The following is a 21725-nucleotide window of genomic DNA, read 5'->3' as shown; positions in this document are numbered from 1 at the left end:
ACCACCATGTCCCTGCAATTTCAACTCATTGCCACCATCTTGCATTTTGCCACCTTGGACAGCCAATCGCCACACCTTAATATAGGGGTAAACCGTTCATATGCTTACAATTGCCACCATCTTGCATTTTGCCACCTTGGACAGCCAATCGCCACACTTTAATATAGGGGTAAACCATTAACTTGCTTACAAGTGATTCTGTTTATTATGCAGAGGATGGACAAGTTTTTTTGTCCGAATTGTAAGTTTAAAGAGCATCAATGCTATGCCTGTGGAGAACTTGGATGCTCGGATGACACTGCTGGTGCTGCCCAGGAGGTAAAATCTTACTTCTGCTCCTTATGAAGTACACATGCACCGATGTGAGCACGAGTGACATGGTTCTGATTGCAAGCCCTGAACGGGTTTTGGTTGATACATGCCCAACATTTAAAAAAACCTTGTGCTACCCCCCCCCCCCCTTCTCTCTCTCTCTCTCTCTCTCTCTCTCTCTCTCTCTCTCTCACGTGCGCCGCGCGCGCGCACACACACACACTCGAGACGGCTCTGCAATCCTATGAGGTTATCATTGGCCATTGGTGTCTTCTGGGCATACTTCACATTTTCTATCTGTTCGAATTTTCATTATAGTTTGTTTAGGTTGTAGGGGATGCCCTAGGCATCTTCCACCCACCACAGTTATACATATTGTATCATCATTGTCTCATGGGCTCGCGCGTGCACGCGTGCGGGCGCACACAAGGGGTGATCAAAGAGAGTACAAGATCCTCAGAAGAGAGCACAAGATCTATTCTGAGGGCCAGACGTCCCCTACCTGGGTATCCAAACCACTTACCTGTCAGTTGCAGATCTAGGACCTCTAGTGACATGGAGAGCTCCCATCACAGGAGAGATTTTGACTACAGCCGTGGAGGAGGATGGCATCATTAGCTGAGCCTGGTTACATTACCACCCATGTGTTAGACCAGTCAGTTTGTTTTAAAACTTTTACAGTTTTTTTTTTCCATGATTGAGAATTTCCTCATGGAGACATTGTACTATTTGTTGGCCTCATAGACTCTGAGGTCGCTTGTAGCCATTAATCTCTCTCTCTCTCTCTCTCTCTCTCTCTCTCTCTCTCTATCTTGCTTGTTTCCTGTGGTTCCTAGTCCCTCTACTACTATAATTTTCCAACTTGTCTTGGTTAAGGCATCCAAGTTTATTTTTGTGTTATGGTGAGGTATTGAAAGAAGGAACAAGAGCCTTGATTTTGATTTGGTGAACTCTATTTTGTACATACCCTAGAACAGCCTTGTGTGACACTGTTTTTACTTTTGCAGGTCTTTGTTTGTGATGCAGCTATGTGCGGCCATTTCTACCATCCCACTTGTGTGGCTGAATTAATTCTAAAAGAGAAGGACAGAAGTGAACAAGATGCGCTGGCAGACTCCATCAAGGAAGGAAAGGGGTTTGTTTGCCCCATGCACAAGTGCTGGAGATGTGGAAAAGGGGAAGTCAAAGAAGATAAGGATTTGCAATTTGGTATTTGCCGACGATGCCCTAGGGTTTGGCATCGCAAATGTTTTCCATCGTAAGTATTTCTTTGAATGCACTTACATGTAAAAAAACAAGGCTCTCTGTATCTTTTGATGGCACTCATGTCGTGTCTGGCAGTTTTCTTCGATTTGAAGAAACAGATGATGAGCCTGTAAGAGCTTGGGATGATATTCTACCGAATCGCATTCTTGTCTATTGCAAGTAAGCTTTTTTTCCTGTACTGTGAGGAATGCGAATGAAGGGTCTTGCATTATTTTCGATGTTGGATCCCATTGTGTGCATGTCAAGGTTGTTTGAGGTGAAAGATTTCCTTGTGATTTGAGTTGTCCTTGGGGCCAAAGGATTTGCTAAGTAGGGTAGACATTCTTCTACTTGTAGCTCTTGGTGGCTCTCAGAACATTCTATCATAGCCCGTCTAGTGAGGCAACGAATTTATGTGAGCCATGGTAAGTGTAATAAAACATAATGTGAGATTTAACCACAAGTTACACTTGCACATGCAAGTCAAATTGTGGGTAGCTTCTTTTGTTGTGGGATCTTAGGAGATGAGTTCAGATGACAAATTGGAACATATGAGGGAGGATGGGTAAAAGGGAGTTTGGTGAATTGGCTTTACTGATGAAATGAGGAGAGGGTGAGATCAGGTAGTCGGCGAACTTGTATGTGGTGCAATTTGTCAAGGTATTACTGAGAATGCTGGGCATAGATTGTGCTAAGGATATCATTGTAGCACCAATATAATGTTGAGCATTTCCAGTATTTTATAGGCTTGGTTGTTGAAAGTGATTGTCATTCATACAATTTTGCAGTGAATAAAGGTCCCATGCTTTCCTCTTGTTTTGTGTAGTGCGATTGCTTATGTTAGTCATTACGCTTGTTACAGACGGCACCCAATCATTGCAAAGCTGGGTACACCTGCAAGGACTCATGTGAGGTTTCCTGTGGGTTTTTTGCCATCTGCTAAGAAAGCATTGGGCAAGAGTAAAGCAGAACGGGAAGAAAAGAAGACCAAATTTAGCAAGTCAGATTCTCTGAAGAAGAAAGATGAAGCAGGCTTGAAGAGTCCAAAATTACCAGAGGTTGATGCCTCATGGAAGAAGAAACCACCTTCTTCCATTGGACAGATTAAGCCAGTTGCACGGGCTCCCAAAAAGAGTAAGGTGGATCAAGATGGTTTGGTCTTACAAGGTTCGATGGCCAAGGCAAAGGAACGGCTTCCAGCTGCCCTTTTGATTAAGGGAAGGACTCATCTAGCAAGCAAGACAAATGAGCTTTCTGGAGGTGCTGTTCAGAGCAAGGGCAGATCAGACCTAGATGGCTTGGCCAAGCAAGAAAGGGCACTTAAACCCCCAACTCCCAAGGAGTCAGCTTTGCAACAGCTGCAGCAAAGAAGCAAGCCTCCTTTGGGCAAAGCTGGTATAATTGACAGTGAAGCAAGGAGCATGTAAGTAAGAAAATTAATTTTTGAAACAGATATATTGGTAAGTAATTTGATATGGTTTACAATAATTAATTTTTGTGTTGCTACCAACTGTTATAATGTCTGATTAACAGGGTTGATGGGATCATTGAGAAGATTAAAGCATCAGTGACAGTTGAGAGTGTCTTAAGGAAGCATGATATTCCTGTCTGCTACAGGCGTTCCACCAAAAATCTAGACAAAAAGTATTCATTGGTGAAGATAGAGTCAATAACAAGGGTATGGTAAACCTCTTCTTCTTACGAATGAATCTTTTATTTGCAACGTACAGGACACCAGAAGATAGGTTTTTGGTCCTTTGTAAACTCTCATGAAAGCATGTTTTTTAAACGAATGTTGTGTCTCTGCAATGACAGGGAATGCGCAAAGCTGTGGAGACTCTTGATAATGGTGGTAGTATCGAAGATGCAAAAGCCAAATGCTCCCCTGATTTTATTAAGTATCTAGAATTGTGCAAGGTACTTCTCATCTTTCAGCTTGTAGTAGTTTGGAGGGAGGCAGGCAGACCTTATTTGCAGCTCTAAAATACCTGCCTGAGGGTCTTTGTAGACCCCCCACTCCACCCCCCCCCCCCATCAGACAGGTGGTGGGCGTGTGAAAAGGGAATGCCCTGCCCGGCAGAGACAGAAGGGTGAGATCTCCCCTTTTCATCTACGAGAGTTTGATAAAAAAGAAACAATCGGACAGGGGGGGGCGTGTGGACAAGGCAGATGCCCTGACTGGTCATGATATTGGAGCTGTAGAGCAATGTTGTAAGCTCTCTCCTAAACTTCTTACACGTACCTTTTGTTGGCAGAATGACTTGAGGGTCTATCTTTCCCCATTTCTCCATGGTTCAAGGTACACATCCTTTGGTCGGCACTTCACAAAAACAGAAAAACTGGAGGAGGTTTGTATGCTGTATTTCACATGTCAACTTGTTTATTTTGAGACTAAATTGTTAATGGTGCATGCAATTTCTGAATTTTGTTGGCTTTTATCATTTGATTGTGTTTGGTGGGCCTCAAGTGCAAATTTAGTGTGCAATTAAGGTGGATTCTCACAATTAATGTTGGGTATGTTATGGTATTGCATGAGCGTGTCATGGGGAGGCTCTCTTTTAGGGACAATTAGAATTTTCTAATTGCTTTGTTGAGCATCACCTATTTCATGTGGTGCAGCCTTGAGGGGGTCTTTATTGGGTTTAGCCTTGTGGGGAAAGGCTGTCGGGCAATTTTGGGCAACTTGGGAAGGCGGCGTGCTTTTGGCATCTAGTTTGGTTAGGGTTCTTGAAACACGAAGTCCACTTACTTGAGTGTCTCCATGATACACACCTGGGGGAGTCCCATCGTACCTGGGGCCAAAAGAGAGCATAGCTCGAAGCCCCGTTGGGGGCATAGATGACTACCCATGAACTGGCCGATAGCAGTCCATGACCCATAAACATGGAAAAAATACATAATCCCAAATAAACATGGTTCCCACACACATGAGATGCAGAAAATTCTAATACCCTCTCTGCAGCTCATAGTGTGCAAAAGTCCGAAGAAATAAGTTGATGAATATGCAACCATGGACACTCTAGTATTGCAGATTCCAGATACACCTCGAAAAGAGCACGTGCCAACTTGACTTCTTGAAACAAAATGCCAACCTGAACAACAAAGAAAACTTGGTTTTGCTTGGGCTTTACCTTTGGTCTTGCAATCCTTGGCCAAGTGACCCTTATTTCCAGAAGAGTAGCAGCGACTCCGTCCTTTCTTTTGCTCAGTAGCAAGTGCTTGATCCTGTCTCCTAGGAGGGAACCTTACCTTCCCTTGAGAAACAAGGACACCTTCCTCCTCCAAGGGGGGACCCATATCCACGGCAATAGCAAACCTCCGCAAGCAAGACTTTGTGCCACCGATGATCTCAGCACTCCACCAATCTCCAGCACTTCTCGAGCACCAAGAACCACAAGGACCAATCAGCCCCCTCAAAAATCTGAGGTAGAGAGCGGCTGGACAGCAGCAAAACAGTCAACAAAAATCCTTTGAGAAACACCCACCAGGAGGGGAGGGAAGCTAGGAAGAAGATGAACGGTAAGAGCCACTTGTCGGGCTGTACCACAAGCAAGAAACATACCTCCGGCTGCAATCCAAGCTGTAAGAACGGCCGACTGATCACCAATGCAGCCCCCCCTAGATTGCACTTGGACTCCGCGAGGAAAAATGTAGGGCAGGAGCACCGGAAGAGAAAAACCTGATGAAGAAGGGGCGTCACTGCAGAAAATGTTTATGCAGCAGTGAAAACGCAGCCACCTTCAAGCTCCAGAAATGCAGCGCCGCGAGGTAGAAAAGCGCACATATGGGCAGTTAGGTACTCAGGTGTCAGATACCATTATGAAGAGGAAAGCACATGGGAAAAAAAAGCACTGAAGTAGGAGATCTGAAACTCCCAAAAAACCGCTGCTGAAAACACAGCAACCAGCCACCTCGCTTGCTCCAAACTCCATCAGAAAATGCAGATGCAAAAGCCGAGTGTTGAACTGCCACTTGGAGCCACCAAAGAGGCGATTTGCAGAAAAACGCAGATGGAGGAGAGAGGACAGCAAGCGAATGAAGGGGAGGTTATAGCAAGATGCGAGAAAGAGAGCCGGATCAGCAAGAAACCTGGGTGATGATACCATGATAAAGTTGACAATGTGGAAGCAAAACGTAGGAGAGAGAGAGAGAGAGAGAGAGAGAGAGAGAGAGAGAGATCAGACAATGAACATCAAATTATCATTATGGCATGAGGCTTTACAATGGCAATACTTGTCAAACAATGTGCGTGTGGGATGAATGAATGACAAGTGAGAAGGAGAGGCCTTTATCCATGAACTGGCCAACTGCACATGAACTGGCCGACAGCAGCCCACGACCCATGAACATGGAAAAAAATAAAACTAAAAAATGCAAGAACTATATATTCAAAGATAGCGTAGCGTGACCTGCTCTCCCACCCTCCTGCGATTCAGCTTGTGCTTCCCCCCCCCCCTTCCCTTCCCTTCTCTGCCGTCGCCTTCGCCCCCTCCTTCAACCTTGCCTCCCCTCACTTCCCCCCTCCCAGCCCCCGCTTGCCCCCCCCCCCTCCCCTCCCTTCCCTTCTCTGCTGTCGCCTTCGCCCCCTCCTTCAACCTTGCCTCCCCTCACTTCCCCCCTCCCAGCCCCCGCTTGCCCCCGCCCCCCCCTCTCAGCGTCGGCCCCTCCCTCTTTGCGCCCTTTTGTTTTCTTTTCCACCAGAGCCCCTCCCCCCTCCCCTCCCTTCCCTCGCCGCTTGCGTTCCTCCCCCCGCTCCCCCCTTTCTGCTTGCCCCTCCCCTCCCTCCTGCTCGTTAGTCTGCCCCAGCTCCTCCCCTTCCCCTTTCTCAGCTTGCGTCCTCCCCCCTTCTCGGTTTTCATCCTTCTCTCGCTCCCCCCCTCCCCCTTCCTTTCGTGTCTCCCCCTTCCTTCTCGGTAGCGTCTCCTACGTTGTCTTTAGGCAGTTTTCTGAGTTCTCAGGGCTTTCTCCTATTGGCAAGTCTCTGCTTTTTTTTGGTCTTCACCCTCAAGAGGACTCCATGGAAGCTACTCCGTCAACCTCGACCGAGACTGCTGTTACTTGCTCATCATTTTTTGAAGTGGGCCTTCAGCTCCTCGCTACGACTGTTGCATCATTAGAGGCATCCAATCTGTTATGCAAGATTGTCGGTAGCCGCCCAGCATGCGGACAACTCAAAGATCCTTTGCATGCGAGCCTCATTGGTGGGTCTGCAAAGATCATAGACATTCATCCTTTGGGGTGTGGCTACTATCAGGTGGAGTTCGACTCGCCAACGGCATCACGTCGAGTCATGCAGCTAAGCCCATGCCTTCTTTGCACGGTGGCAACACGGTTTTTGATCCCATGTTCGATCCTTTGGCTGGCGTGTCAGGCTTCCCAGTGACAGTTTGCTCCCTAGGCCTTAGGAAGAAATACCTTCCTCTTCTCTTGGTGATCGGTGAAGCCATAGAGGGAGTGAAGGAATCATCCTCCCCACTACTGCCTTGTCTCTTGCACAAGCGGTCGGGATTCCATCCCTTCGCTTTTGTATTGACTCGTCAGAGAGAGTGCCTCATGTCATATCTATCCCATGCCTTCGAGGTGACCCCATCATTCAGCGAGTGGGTTACTTAGGCCTCCCGGATCAGTGTTTCATTTGCAGGCAGATGGGCCACCTCACTCAACCTTGTCCTCGACGCCAGTCTAGGAGAAACCCCCCTCCCCCCTCGGTCCCCATTTAGATCCTCACTAGGGGGCAAAGAGAGAGGTAGGCTCTTAGGTAGTGAAGTACCAAGATCCGGTTGTGGACGACCCTGTTGCCGGAGAGTGGGTTGGTCCGTGCCCGGGCCGCTAGTCGACTACCAGAGCTAAGTGTCGCATGTCGCCTCCACGCGCGATAGGCTGGCAGTGAACAAGAGGATTTGGTTCTGTGAGAACCATTTCGAGCATTTATCACACGTCGGTGATGGCCATAGGGACCAAGATGGGGAGGTGGTGGTCTCCAGCTTGGAGGTGCTGCTCCTTGTGTTCCTGCATATCTCAGTCACAGTACCTTTCCCCCCCTCCTTATAGATATCTCCATTGTCATCGATGGAGTTTGGAGTATGTCTACTCTCGCGCACGGACAAAGTGGCCACATATGGAGTACAAGGTCCGTGCCCACTTGGCGCGTCTTTGTCCCAGCCTTGAGGATTGATAGTGATTATTTCCCATCTAAACCCATGTCCAAGACTCTTCCAATGGAGGGAAGTTCTGATAGTTCCGCTTCCCACAAAGATTGATATACGGATAGCTGCATGGAACACTCAGGGTTTAGGGGGGCTTCAGTGTTTTTAGAGACGAGGTGTCCTTTAGAGGGCGCTCTTCACAGAGCTACAGTTGGGTGATCCATTGACATTTTCTCTTCCTCTAGGAGCACCATCTCTCTGAGGGACGTACCTGTCGTTGCGAGAAGATTTTACTAGGCATGAGCCACACTTTTTGGTTCCTCTTCTTTGGCCCCTCCAAGATGCAAGGAGGAGTTTGTATGTCTCTTACCAGCAGTGACAGGCTCAGGTATCAATCTCTTGGCGAGCACAGTGGGTCATTGTTGTGATCGGAGAGGATTGCGTGGACTTCCTCAATGTCTATGCCCCGAGTGTTGCAACAGATAGAGCCATATTTTGGAGCATAATATATATATATATATATATATATATATATATATTTATGTATATTTGTATTTATGTATATTTGTCGGGCTCTTCCTTAGGCTGACTTTGGGGGGGGGGCTTCAACATGATTGAGGTAGCAAAGGACAGACTCGGAGGTGGCGCGGCCACAGTCTCAAGCGCATAGTACTCTGCATGGGAGGAGTTGATCTTGGCACTCAAGGGACAAGATCCTTGGTATCTTCTAGAGTTTGGGCGTAGCCTTGGGAGCTTGTGCTTCTCGTGGTCTGATTGGAGAAGCACCGGTCCTAACCTCTCTCGACTTGACAAATTTTATGTGGATAAGTGGGCTTGTGGCTTTGGGGGCATGATCGGCATCTTGGTGGGCACTACTTTTTCGGATCACGCTCTGGTTGTTCTGACATTAGAGGATCCCTAGACGCAGGGCACGCACGCTAGCTCTAGGATTCCGGACAGCCTTATTTAGGACCCCGAGATATGCAACAAGATAGAGCAGGGATTGGATTTTATTTCAAGCTTTGCTACGTGCACCTAGGATGTGGGCCTTGGAGAGATTAGTAGTTTTTTTGCAAGAGGCAGCTCAAAGAAGATTGGAGGGCTCCGTGAGCAGGAGAGGAGTTTGAGGAGGCGTCTAGCTTCTCTTTAGCGGCTTTAGGAGAGCTCCCTCGATAGCCCCTGGATTGAGAGTCAGCTTGTTGTCGCCCGTACGGAGATCAGATCCATCAAGGAGAGGAGGATGGAGTATAGATACCATGCCAGAGCTTCCTTTTGGACCCAGGTTGGCGATAGACTTACGGGAGACTTCTTTGAGATAGTAGGTCTCCACAGAAGGAGAGATGGTATTCGTAGGTTGCGTGGATAGGATGGAGACATTGTGTTTGACCCCCTCCCCCTCCCCATGTGAGAGATTCTGGCGGTTATGGATAGGGGAGTGCCAACCTCTCACGCGCCTCCAATGGGACTTTGGGCGAGTGGACTTGGCACTTTGGGACAGTTTTCAGCCTCGAAAGATCACCCTCTTTCTCTAGTCGATGGCACATAGGAGCTTGGTGGTGAGCACGTAGTTGGCCATTGGAGATCGACCAGGAGCTTGCACGAGTTGCGGTCACCCTTGGGAGTCTCAGCGACATCGTCTTTGGGTTTGCTCGAAGGCTCGGCAGGTTTGGCAGCGGATTCTCCGCATCTTTACGATGGGTAGGGCCTCGACCTGGATCATTACTTGGGGCACCGTTGCTTGGGCCATAGATGCCGAGGTTGTCATGGATTATGAGGAGCAGGGTGGGAGCCTTGCCCTTCAGGTTTCTCACCCTCGCATTTCGGTAGTACTAGTCCAAGACCCCCATCTAGTGACCATTGGAGATCAGGCTCATGTCAGAGATGGGAGATTTGCAGTAGCATTGTAGCCTGGCACATATGGCGAGCTAGATGCAGTGAACCCATCGGGGGTACCCACACTGCGCCTTCGGAGTTCATCAGGGGCATTTGACTCCACATCATTCATACTTTTCCGCCGTGAGGGGGGGAAATTGTAGGGTGGCTTTGATCACATGCGGAAGCGGCGGGAAGCTTTCTTGAGGCTTTGGCGGCTTGGCCCTTTTCTCATGGATAGAGGAGGTGATCCCACTTGGCAGTACAGACCACCTTTGTGGTTATTTCCCCCTTCCCCTCCTCTTGTATGAGATGGCCTTCTCCTCAGAGCGGCCAGCCAGAGGGGAAGTGCATCTTTCTCCACCTCTTTTGATTATTTGATTCCGGTGAGGTTGTATCTAGCCCTTTGTGGTTGTATTTTAGCCCATTGTGGTTGTTTTTCGTTAACTAATAGAAGGATCTATTTCTCGTGCCTGGGGGGTGGGGGGAGGTACATGGAGAAAATACATAATCCCAAATATAAGGGCTTGTTTCCCCCACACATGAGATGCACAAAATTCTAACAAGACGTAGGTTTGAAGTGGTGAGAGAAGTCAACTGTTTCCTCGTAGATGGTCGAAGCTAGAGTCGTGCTCGGAGAAAAGTTCAACAAAATGGAAAAGAACGCGGCTCCTATGTTTTGAGGGAGGAGGCGGGAGTGATGCAAGATCATGCGGATACACTAAGGACCCACCACCTCTTAAGTAAGAGCTCGAATCAATCGATAAGTGCTAGAAAAAAGAGGACTCCATCGGGTGTCCCTTAATCCGAGGGGGGCCACCAATAGATTCCAGTGGTAGGGTTGTGCTATTGGTTATGCGTTATTGAGCTTTCCATGGGTTAGTTAAGCGTTGAACTAGGCATCGGACCTAGCTAGGGTACAATGAATCAGGCCTTGCCCTGTTTGTGTGGAGAGGCAAAGCAAAAGGCGGAAGAAAGGATGGGGGTGCATAGGGTGGACAAAAGGGGAGGAGGAGGGCGAGGTGGGTGAGAGTGGAGGGACAATGTTGAGGGAAAGTTGAAGGGAGGCGAGATTAGAAAGTGCTTTTTTTAAACGCCATCAAATAAAATTTCCAATGACCACTTGAATGATAAATGAGATGAATAAGTAAAATTTTCAAAAAATGAGTCAAAAGCTTTAAAGTACTTGGAGAAAAGTTAGATTTGTTGAATGTTTAAAACACCGGTTTTACGCGAGATATTTGAGTATGGAGGTTTTCCCTAGAGAAAATGATTAAGAGCTTATTTTGGAGAGAATCAAAGCTTTATAGAGCTTTGCTTATCAAAGAAAAAGGTTTTAGAAAGCTTCATTTATCGAAGGGTCATTTAGTGTAAGGTTGAAAATTCCATAGAATTGGGAGTATTGAAGTGGCTATTTATTTAACTCACGGGATAAGAAGTGCCAAATTTAAAGTGCACGATGAAATTACGCACATAGGCTTTTCACTTATCTATAAGTTGTTATGTTCATACAAAAGAACATCATACAATATTTGAGAAGGCTCTATGTGTGGGTTGCAAACATTAGGCAGCTGAATATGTCCCATAGGGTATCAACCAAGGACACATGTTTCAAACATACCTTGTGTGCCATTTTGAGCTTTTTGAAGTGGCGATCTTGGATGTTTATGTTAGTTCATCATTGGTGCAAGATTAAAGATTTGATTAAGCAAGATTTGCATAAAATTTTAAAAACCATACTTGATTTAAGTGTGCGTGAATGGTTGCTAAGCTGTGTTGTGTGTGTACTTTGTCAACATAGTGTGTTGTTTGTGTGGTAGTGTGTTTGTGTGAACCACCTCTTAGAGGGGTAAAATAATATCTAGATATTTGTGTGTGCCTGATGTAAGAAGTGATGTCAATGAGGCAACCCTGTATCACCTATAAAGGTGCATGTACTTCATTGAAGAAAAATATATCTATAAGCATGTCTATCATTTTGTCTATTGTTTCAATCATGTTGTCTAACTCTTTCTCTTTCTCTGATTTCTCTGTTTATTATGCCATAGCCATGCTCTTCCCTTTCAAGCCTCCATAGCTTGTCTCAAGCTTTGCCTGTGTATGCCTGATTTTCGTCACACCCAAGTGTAATCAATCTCTCAATCTAAAGCCTCCGATGTGGTTGCTCAACCCATGTTTTCTACTTGAACCTGTGCTTAGATTCATAACTAAATTTATTGTCAATCCCAATCAATAGATAATCAAAATTAATACTAAAAATTAAGCTTCACCTTTCTCAAAAGAATTTGAGTTTTGATACCAATAGAAACACCCCAAAAGCAAGTCATCCACTTAGTTGAGTTTGCGCCATAGATCTACACACAGAAGGAAGTCTGTAAAGCAATCCAAGTACTTGTAAGTAGTGGTCACCTACACGAGAAGACATAGGTGGGTTCAGCCCAACCATAGGCTACAACCTGGATACAACAATGAGTGATCCTTGTACTAGAGGCCATGCAACCCTGGACAAATCCTCATCACACAGGCATGCGTGTCCCATATCATGCAGTCATTGGCACCAAAACTGCCACTTATGCGACTAGCCGGTGGGCTATCCAGTAGCTAGACTTTTGGGAGGCACCTCTCCCAAGGTCTAAGTCCCTCCCCTAAAATGAGCCACAACCCAACTACATATAACTCAATAATCCAGAAAGAAAACTGTTGTCTCCCATTGTCCGGCTGGCATTGAGGCTGGACTTTTCATATTAGACATGATAGAAATTATTACAATGGGTAGTGGCAAGTAAGGATTTGGGGTGCTTAGGAAGAATAGTAGAGTATTAAGAAGTTAGCTTAATAGGGAAAACTAAAATGGGTAATGACAAGAGATGATGCGGGCTGCCTATGTGGAGGAATACTGCTGAAGTACTAAAAACTCTAGTTCAGTCTTAAATGCGGGGATTAGGGAGTCATGGACTTATTCGAACAAAACCGGGATTTGGGACTCCATGGATAAACAAAGCAGGAAGTTGGAACCAGCTGTAGCTCAGTCTTAGATGTGGGAATCAGGTGACTGGAAGTCATGGACTTTTATGAACAAAGTTGGGATTTGGGACCCCATGGGTGAACAAAGCAGGAACCTGTTACTACAGCATGTGCAGTTGACTCTGGCTGTATTTAGCAGTAGGTTTATTGTGCCAACCATCTGTAAAAGTTCTATTGTCCACCCTTTTTGTTTGGATGCATGTGAAAAACAGGGCACTGATGTTAGCATGATTTTTGCAGATTGTTGATCGGCTACATTGGTATATTGAAAAGGGTGATACGGTAAGCTGTCTTCTTCTATTTGCAGATAGTCACTGTATTTTGAGTCAACTAAGAAAGTGCTGGTACTAAGAAAAGGTTTCGTGCCTGTACACCTTGGAAAGTGGTGTCATCAAAAGTGTGGTATAAAGCAGGGTGACTGCTTGCGTGCTTTGAGGAAAGTGTGCAAAGCTCATATCTTAGGGGATAAATCTAGAATTGTTTGAATAGAAGGGAAATTTTAGCTGCATGAGTCCTCTACAGGCCAGCCCTTACTTGTCAAATGGGGCAGCTCTAGCCCTTACTTGCCCATGGGCAGATCTGGCTTCCCCGTCTTGGTGCTCATGATAAGGAGCAGTGCTTTGGCAAGGGCTAGAGCTGCTGCCAGATAAGGTTTCAAGATGGCAAGATTTCTTAATGCTGTTCTGATTACTAGGCACTTCGTGCCATGCTAGAGGCATTTTGTTAATGCCGTTCTGATTACCAGGCACTTCATGCCATGCTGCCGTTGTGACTACATTTTCTGGTGTTTTGCATGTAAATTAAAAGATGTAGAGGCTTGGAGCACATTAGGTATGCCTGAAAAACATCTGATTGTGACTTTATCGTGGGCTTCTTTCTATAATAGTTTTATGGTCTATTGTCCCTGTCACAGGTGGTGGATTTCTGCTGTGGAGCAAACGAATTTTCTTTGCTAATGAAAAAGAAGCTAGAAGAGGCAGGGAAAAAATGCGAGTATAAGAATTTTGACATCATCCAGACAAAGGTGAGTTTTTTGGGACCTGAACCACTGCTGCTATATGGAGCGCTATGGAGATATTTTGAAAATTTTAAAGAAGTTAAATGAAATTCTAGTGTTCTAACTTGTGTCTTATCTAGTGCTCTGTCTTATTTTAATGAAATTCTAATGTTTTTTCTTATCTAGAAAAATTAGATGCTTGCGAGATTTTCTGTGGTGTATGTGTCCTTGAATACTTTGATTCTTCCTTTTTCTTTTTTTCCCTTTGGAAACAAGATCCTTCTATTAGTTAACAAAAAACAGCCTTGAAGGGCTAAATACAAACTTGCCTCCAAAGTGGGCTCACCACCTCTATCTGGGAGAAAAAGGCTAGGTTGGCAGAGCCTCAAGAAGGCCTCTTGACGCTTCCGCATATGGTCTGAACCACCCTGCAGCTTCTCCCACTGGCTGTGGGGGGTATGAATGATGTCGAGCCAGATGCTCATGATGGACTCCACAGGCGGAGTGTGGATGCCTTCGATGACTTCGTTGCATGGAGCTCTCCATATGTGCCATGCTGCCACAAATCTCCCATCTTTGGCACGAACCAGGAGTCCCGTGACTAGTAGATGGGGCTGGGATTGGCACTGTCGAAATGCGAAGGTGAGAGACTTGAAGGGCTAGTCCCCCACCTTCCTCCTCATAAGCCATGACAACCGCAGCCTCAGTGGCCCAAGTGTCCCATGTAATAGTACGGGTAGAGGTCCTGTCCAATGTGAAGATGCGGACAATCCGCTGCCAAACCTGTTGAGCCTTCTAGCAAAATCCCAAAGACAATGTCGCTGAGACTCCTGGGGGTGGCCACACCTGGGACATGCTGTTGGTCTACTGCTAATGGCCAACCATGTGCACCAAACTCATATGTGCCAGCAACCACAAAAAGAGGGTAATCTTTTGGGGTCGAAAATTGTCCTAGAGCCTCTTCCAAAAATCTGAGAGAAAATGTGGTGAGAGGCCCTGAGATTGTACTTTGATTCTTTCTGTGGTGGGTTGAAAACTAAACTAGTTGTATGGGAGTGTGCTAGCCTATGATAACTTTGAAGGTCAACACTTCACTGATATGCATGCATTTATGTATGTTGATGTAATGGTTTTAGTGGTAGTGGCCGTTTTTGTGCTTATTTTCTGTTGCCTAATCTCCTTGTGAGATACTCCCCACGCAATCTCCTCATTTATCTTGAACTACCCTAAGCTTTTCCTCCGCTCATAACTCTTACACTCATTTCCATATTTTTTTCAAGTCGTGCCATTTCTGTCTCCTAGGTTCAAGCAGTTTCAATTTTGCAGACATTAGACATTTCTGTTCTTGTTTTTATTATGTATGTAGAATACGCATGCATATACATATACATGCATGTGTGTTTATGTTACCGGATCTCTTCCTTGACACCTTTAGGTTGCTTATCGTTTTTGCTTCAGCTTATAAACGGTTTTACTTCATTCATGAAATCTTCTCTTCTAGGTATCATAACAATGTGTTGGAATTTCTTTTCTATGTGACCAAGAAACCTTTTCAAGAATAGAAGTAGAGACAACATTCGAATGGGTTTGTGCTATGGCTGCTTTCTTCATATTATTGCCTTTTCATTGTTTGGGCCCAGCTGGAAATGAGACTTTGGAGCCCCAGATGAGCATGCCCTCTGTCAATGTGCTGTGGCAGCCGCTTTTATAATTCCCAAAAAGTACGTTGGTTTGTCCTCGAGCAAATTGTGATCCAAAGAACATGCTCTTCTGAGAAAAACCTTACTATAGGCTTCCTTGAGAAAAGGAAGAAGTTACTAGCATGTGCTGTTTTAAGAACCCAGATTGTGTTTCTCTCCAATGATACATGACTCCTAAGGAAAGGTGGTTCCTTAATTTTGTCTACTGCATGTATATGTTTTGCATTATTGCATGTTTTATCAGTGAGTTCATGTTTGTGCTGAGGATAGTTTGAGTAAATCATTTGGATCTTGTTAGAGGCACTCTATTTTATTTGGTAATACAGCTTTGGTCTACCCAAACCCTTAAGAAGAGATGATGTTTATTTGCTTAGTTCTGGAGAGTTAGCCCCAAAGTTACTTGACATCTGTTTGCTTTCCATTTATGTTTTGGGTGACCATTTGATCACTTCAGCATAGAATGTCTGCTTGCTTGATTAACATCGCCTCAATAGCAAGCAAACAAATCACGTGCTTTCAATGATACCGAACAAAATGCATCCTTAAGATTGTATGGAGAGCATATCATTGGTTGCAATATGTCCACATGACGGAGTTTTTTTGGGTAATTGCTGATATGTTTCGGGATCATATAAAGTTTTGATTGTGGTGATTGTTATGCTGACATGAGGTACTCGTGAAAGTATAAGGTTGCAAGTGGTAGATACTATTTATGGATCTTGGAATCTACGATCTCTGTGTTCTCTTCAATTTGAGTTAAAAGTCAAGGGGGCGTGTGTAAGGACCACATAGTGGAGAACCGTATTAAGGTTAGAATAAAACCCGAAATTGATGACCGCGATTGGTGAGCGATTCTCCTTCTAGCCATAGGTCCCTTCTTGGAACCACCCTCTAGCTTGAGGGCTAGATTTTCACGAGGTAGCTCCACCTACATAGCACGCCGTGTTGTCCCATACATTAGACCACTTACCTGCCGAGAGCTACTCTTGGCCCTACGGTCCATCACGCCTTGGTAGATGTCTCTGTTATGAGGATACCTTATAATTATCACAAATGAGCCTAAATTACTCTCTTATAATACAAACCTGTCTATTATTAGCTACCAGCGTGAGGTCCATCACACCTTGCTAGATATCTTTCCTCACTAGGATACCTTATATTAATCACAAATGAGCCCAAGATATTCTATTATAGTGCAAACTTGGCTATTACTAGCCAACTATATTATTGAGATTTTAGCTATTTTTAGCCATTAGTTAGTTTTTAATCACCCAAAGCCACTTCATCCTTGCTAGCCCTTATCCTTGGGTAGGTCCTATGAGTTCCCTTAGTCTAAAGTAATGTAACTTGCGTATCAATCCAATTACCTCTTGACCCATTCCCTTCCACCAACTGGCACCCATGCAGGATTTAGTTCATACGAAAGTAGTAGCAGCAACTCCCCTGATATAGACCAAAAGCACTTGGTTGATAGAGAAAAGTTCACGAGCCATTCCCCACATCACAATCTTCTCCCTTCCATGTGAATTTGTGCACTTTGGAGGTGATGTAGTGATGTAGGTAGAAAAGCATACAACAAGAAAAGCACAACAACTGTGTGTAACAGTATCCTCTTTGCAATCCTCTCCCTTCCACCTCAGTTGGCACCCATGCACGCTTCAGTTCATGCAAAAGTATTAGAAGCGAATCTTGCGCCACAGATCAAAAGCACTTAGTTGAAAGATAACAGTTCCGGAGCTATTCCCTACATCACAATCTGCTCCCTTCCATGTGAATTTGGGCACTTGGGAGCTGATCTAGTGATGTAGGTAGAAACGCATCCTACAAGAAAACACCCACCGTGTAATGGGGAGCGTGCATCTTGGGACAATTAACCAGTAAGTTAATTAAAGTCACTTAAGCATGAAGGATTAAACCACTATCACAAGACCATAAACCTTGCACTAGGAGTCAAAGATGGGTCGACCCCTCACTTTAGGTTATTTTATTACCAAAAGAGTCTCTTGTACAAGCATGGAAGCTACCTTTACTGGCTCCAATTACAATCAAGCAATGATAACACTGAGTAGAGCAATCATAGACTCATCCACCACTTAAGGTGAATATTCACTCTTGTAGAGTAATCTAGGTCTCCCATAAGCCTTTAAAAGCTGTTCCATTCCATGAAAGTCTTCAAAATTGAAACATAAATGGACATGTGCTTAATTGAACTCTTTTCCATGCTTGTGTAGTGGTAGGGCACTCATAGCTTCAAAACAGTTTGGAAAGCACTATTTAATCTTCAAATCAGCCCTAAAACATGTAAGCACTTCAAAGCAGCAATAGGACATGCATTTGGGGTGGTAAATCTCAAGAAAGAGGCTAAAAACATTCTAAACAGCTAGGTAAAATGAGGTAGAGAGTAAGAGGCGAAATGTAGAATGAGCGAATTTTGAAAATTGCCGGAGTAGGAGAGGGTAGGTGCTTCCTCCACGCCCTTTGTACATGGGTTTGTCCACCCGTCAGCCTTGCCCATGCCTCCACACGCTTCATTAATGAAGGGGTGTCCAACTTATAAGTTGTTTGCCATGTTTATTATTTGTCCTTGGCTTTTTAATGTAGTGTGAACCATCACCGTTCCCAGTAAAATACATAAGATACACAGTACATGTCAAATCCCCATAGGATCTCCTCGTAGAACGCTCCTGGTACAAGACTCGAAATCTGCAAACAAACCAAACAAATATGATGGGGGTGCAAGCCTGACTCACCTCCCAACCTTGACAGCCGTGGGCAAGCCCACAAGTCTTGGCTGTCCCCATCGAGCCAGGAGCTGAGCTAACTAGATGGACGTACTGACCAATCTCTATCTCGTGACGTCCCTTACCGCTAGGAAGCTACCCTCACGGGCCTCGAGACTGCTACCGACCTCGGCTGCATAAAGCAAGTGCACGTCTGTACTAGATCCAGGCTCCTGACCATAGAGCGCTCACAAAGACACGCGACACTCTATATCACTAATGACTAACCTTGGCCACTCTTTTATAGGCTCTGGCCGGTCATCAGGCGTCCACACTTGGGTGCCCGCCCGTCCATACTTGGGTGTCTGCCCGTTAGTCTATCCCTAACTTAGCTCGTTAATCAGCCTGCCTAGCTCCAAGCTTTCCCAACCTTGAAGCTAGTCTTGTGTGCATGTAGCACATGATAGATACACACTGTGTACATGACATACTCCCCTTCCTCTAAGAGCTCACTCCTGAGCTCACTAAAAGCCAGGGTAATCTCTCTGAAGAGTAGTCAATGTCTCCCATGTAGCGTCCTCCTCAACACGATCCTTCCACTTGATCTTGTATTCCGTGATAAGCGTATTACGCAATCTTCTTTTACGAAATCCAAGAATCTTTTCAGGTTCGTCTGGAACAAATTTCATGTCCTTGATATCTATGATTTCTTGAGGAGTAACTAATTGGTCTGTTCCACCCAGTACTTCCTTAAGTCTACTGACGTGAAATACAGGATAAACTTTCACATGAGAAGGCAAATCCAATTCATATGCAACTGAACCAATCCGTCGTGTAATACGAAATGGTCCACAGTATCTACTAGGGGATAATTTCGGAGATCAACCTGTCTGAAAGTCTTGGAATCTTTAGGAACTCGCAAATACACCATCGTGCCTTCAGAGAACTCTCTGGGTGAATAATGTCTATTAGAATAAAATCTGTCTCGGTCTTGAGCACTTCTAATAGATTCCTTCGGAACTTGTAACATTTCTTGCATATCTTGCAGAAAATTACGTGCTGCATCATGCTGAAGTCCTGAGAATCCCACTGTAAACAGGTGATCTAGGTTGAAAACCATACATAAGCATGAAAGGACTAAAACCTGTACTCGTATGCTTAGTACTGTTATATGCAAATTCTAACATAGGAAGATAATTCTCCCATGAACTCTGCCTTTTGGATACATATGCTCGAAGCATATCCTCCAAAATTTGATTCACTCTTTCAGTCTGGCCATCAGATTGAGGATGATATGAGGAACTTAAATTCAAAGTTGTTTCCAACTTCTCAAAAACAAGTTTCCAAAACTCACTCGTAAACTTAACAGTCCCTATCACTGACTATGCCTTTCGGTAACCCATACAGTCTAAACAATTGCTTGATAAACTACCTTGCTAATTGCGTAGCTGTAATAGTCTTCCGGGACGATAAAAATCTAGCCATTTTTGTCAAAGGATCTACCACAACCCAAATAGAATCGTGGTCTTGATGTGTTCTTGGCAATCCGGTAATAAAATCCATGGAAATAATTTCAACTTGACACTTGAGAACATAATCTTCTACATACCCTTTCATCTTTGGCAATATAAAGTGTGTTTCACTAACGGTAATGTGCTGTGTACCCGAGGGTGTCCAGCAGAAGGGGTGTCGTGACACTCCTTAAGAATCTTGGATCTAATGTCCGGGATCTGTGGTACACAAATTTTGTCATTATGGAATAGTAAACTATTCCGAACACTGGCCTCCTAGAGCTTGAATGGTAGGCTGCTTAGTCATTGAGTCTTGGTCAATCAATGAGCTCCCGTCTTGGATTTTTTGTCAAAATGGACCAAAATAACTATCAATCTTGCAAAGCCCTCTCAATGACTGAAATAAGTCAGTAGAAATCTCGGTGAACAACAAAGTATTCACCTCTCTAAGTCGACTAAGCGCATCTGCAACACTATTCATGGACCATTTTCTATAACGAATCTCAAAATCAAAATCTTGCATTAATTCAGCCCATCGAGCTTTCCTTCCTCTCAAATCATTCGCATCACACACATACTTGATTGATTGATGATCAGTCAAGACCACAAACTTGGAGCCATATAAATAATGTCTCCAAACCTTGAGAGCGTGAATCACAGCATAAAGCTCCTTCTCAAGGGTTGGCCTACGAAATTGAGTGTCGTCTAGCTTTTTACTTTCAAAAGCAACAGGTCTACCATCTTGAAATAGAGCAGTTTCGATGGCATAGTCACTGGCATCAGTTTCAAGAACATAAGGCCGACTAGGATCGGGTAATGCTAAGATAGGTGCTTTCTTGACTTTATCTTTCAAAAGTTTTAAGGCCATATCCAGATCGTTATTCCAAGTGATAGGTTTTGTTGACTTACGTCCATGACCTTTCAACAAGTCGGTTGTCGGTAGTGTGAGCTAAGAGTACTCCCGCACAGATTTCCGAAGAAAAACAACAAAACCGAGAAAAGAACGAAGTTGTTTCACTGTTCGCGGTATAGGCCAGGCCAGAACCTTCTGAACTCGGTCATAGTCAATGCTCAATCCATCTCTAGTGATCTTTGTGTCCCAAGTAAATGATGCCTGTCATGAAAAACTGACATTTACTTAATTCAGCATATAGTCGATTCTGTCTTAAAATAGTTAAGACAATCGTGACGTGTCTAACGTGATCCTCTAGAGTACGACTATATATCAAAATATCATCCAGGAACACAACCACAAATTTTTCCAAATGTTCACGAAAAAGATCGTTCATCATTTGTTGAAAAGTGGCTAGAGCATTGGTTAACCCAAAAGGTAATACGAGAAACTCGTAATGGCCATACCTAGTCCGAAAGGCGGTTCTTTCGACATGCCTTTCATGAATACGTATCTGGTGATAGCCAGTACGTAAATCTATCTTCGTGAAATATTTCGCTCCTGCGAACCGGTCAATCAGGTCATCTAATCTAGGAAGAGGATAACGGTTCTTAATTGTCAGCTTGTTCAATCTCTTGTAATCTATACACATTCTCCAGGTGTTGTTCTTCTTTCTCCGAGAAGCAACACAGGTGCACTCCAAGGTGACTTACTTGGACAGATCTGGCCCATCCTCAAATAATCTTCGAGTTGTTTGGCCAACTCATCTTTCTCAGCTTGGCTCATCCTGTAAGGTGGAATACTAATAGGGTGAGCACCAGGGATCAGGTCAATATGATGATCTACTACCCTTTCAAGTGGTAAAGCCCGATGGCAGTTCCTTAGGAAATACATCTTGAAACGAATCAAGTATCTTCTGTAATTCTTTGCTTTCAAATACACTTAATTCATTGACATCCATAGAAGTTATGAGAAATGAAAGTGGAATCAATACACAATGGAAAGCAGTATACAGAGAAGAATCCATTATATTACCAAAATCAACTGTATTTACAAGAGGTTCCTGAGAGGGATGTATACAATCACCTAAGATACTATACCGGGTGTTCCTATGTTCAAAAGAAAAAATATGACTAGACTAATCTATCTGGACTTGAAGAGTCTTAAATCACTTAATCCCTAATAACAAGTCTACATGTTCTAGGTGCATAATATAGCATTCCAGAGTATCTTTGTAGTCTTGAATCCGGATCGGTAGTGTCTCCTCCTTTTGATCCCATACTGTGACTCGCAGGTAGGCGTACCT

The 21725-nt window shown here is 44.5% G+C and overlaps 1 protein-coding gene across 4 annotated transcripts in view; it reads left to right on the top strand.

Annotated features, from left to right (window-relative positions):
* Window positions 1-21725, top strand: part of LOC147627761 (protein ENHANCED DOWNY MILDEW 2-like) — a 59770-nt gene that overhangs the window by 2736 nt on the left and 35309 nt on the right. For all 4 annotated transcript variants that reach the window (XM_086814722.1, XM_086814719.1, XM_086814721.1 and 1 more), the window contains exons 8-16: window positions 214-318; window positions 1320-1570; window positions 1654-1737; window positions 2420-2980; window positions 3091-3235; window positions 3373-3474; window positions 3813-3905; window positions 12840-12881; window positions 13513-13623. In XM_086814722.1, the coding sequence (XP_086670848.1) occupies window positions 214-318; window positions 1320-1570; window positions 1654-1737; window positions 2420-2980; window positions 3091-3235; window positions 3373-3474; window positions 3813-3905; window positions 12840-12881; window positions 13513-13623 (1494 nt within the window). The remainder of the gene's footprint in view (window positions 1-213; window positions 319-1319; window positions 1571-1653; window positions 1738-2419; window positions 2981-3090; window positions 3236-3372; window positions 3475-3812; window positions 3906-12839; window positions 12882-13512; window positions 13624-21725) is intronic.

Source organism: Cibotium barometz, chromosome 20 (genome assembly GCF_041138505.1).
Source record: "Cibotium barometz isolate CiBa-2024 chromosome 20, ASM4113850v1, whole genome shotgun sequence".
Classification (NCBI taxonomy): domain Eukaryota; kingdom Viridiplantae; phylum Streptophyta; class Polypodiopsida; order Cyatheales; family Cibotiaceae; genus Cibotium; species Cibotium barometz.
This window is presented reverse-complemented; position numbering and strand designations above follow the sequence as displayed.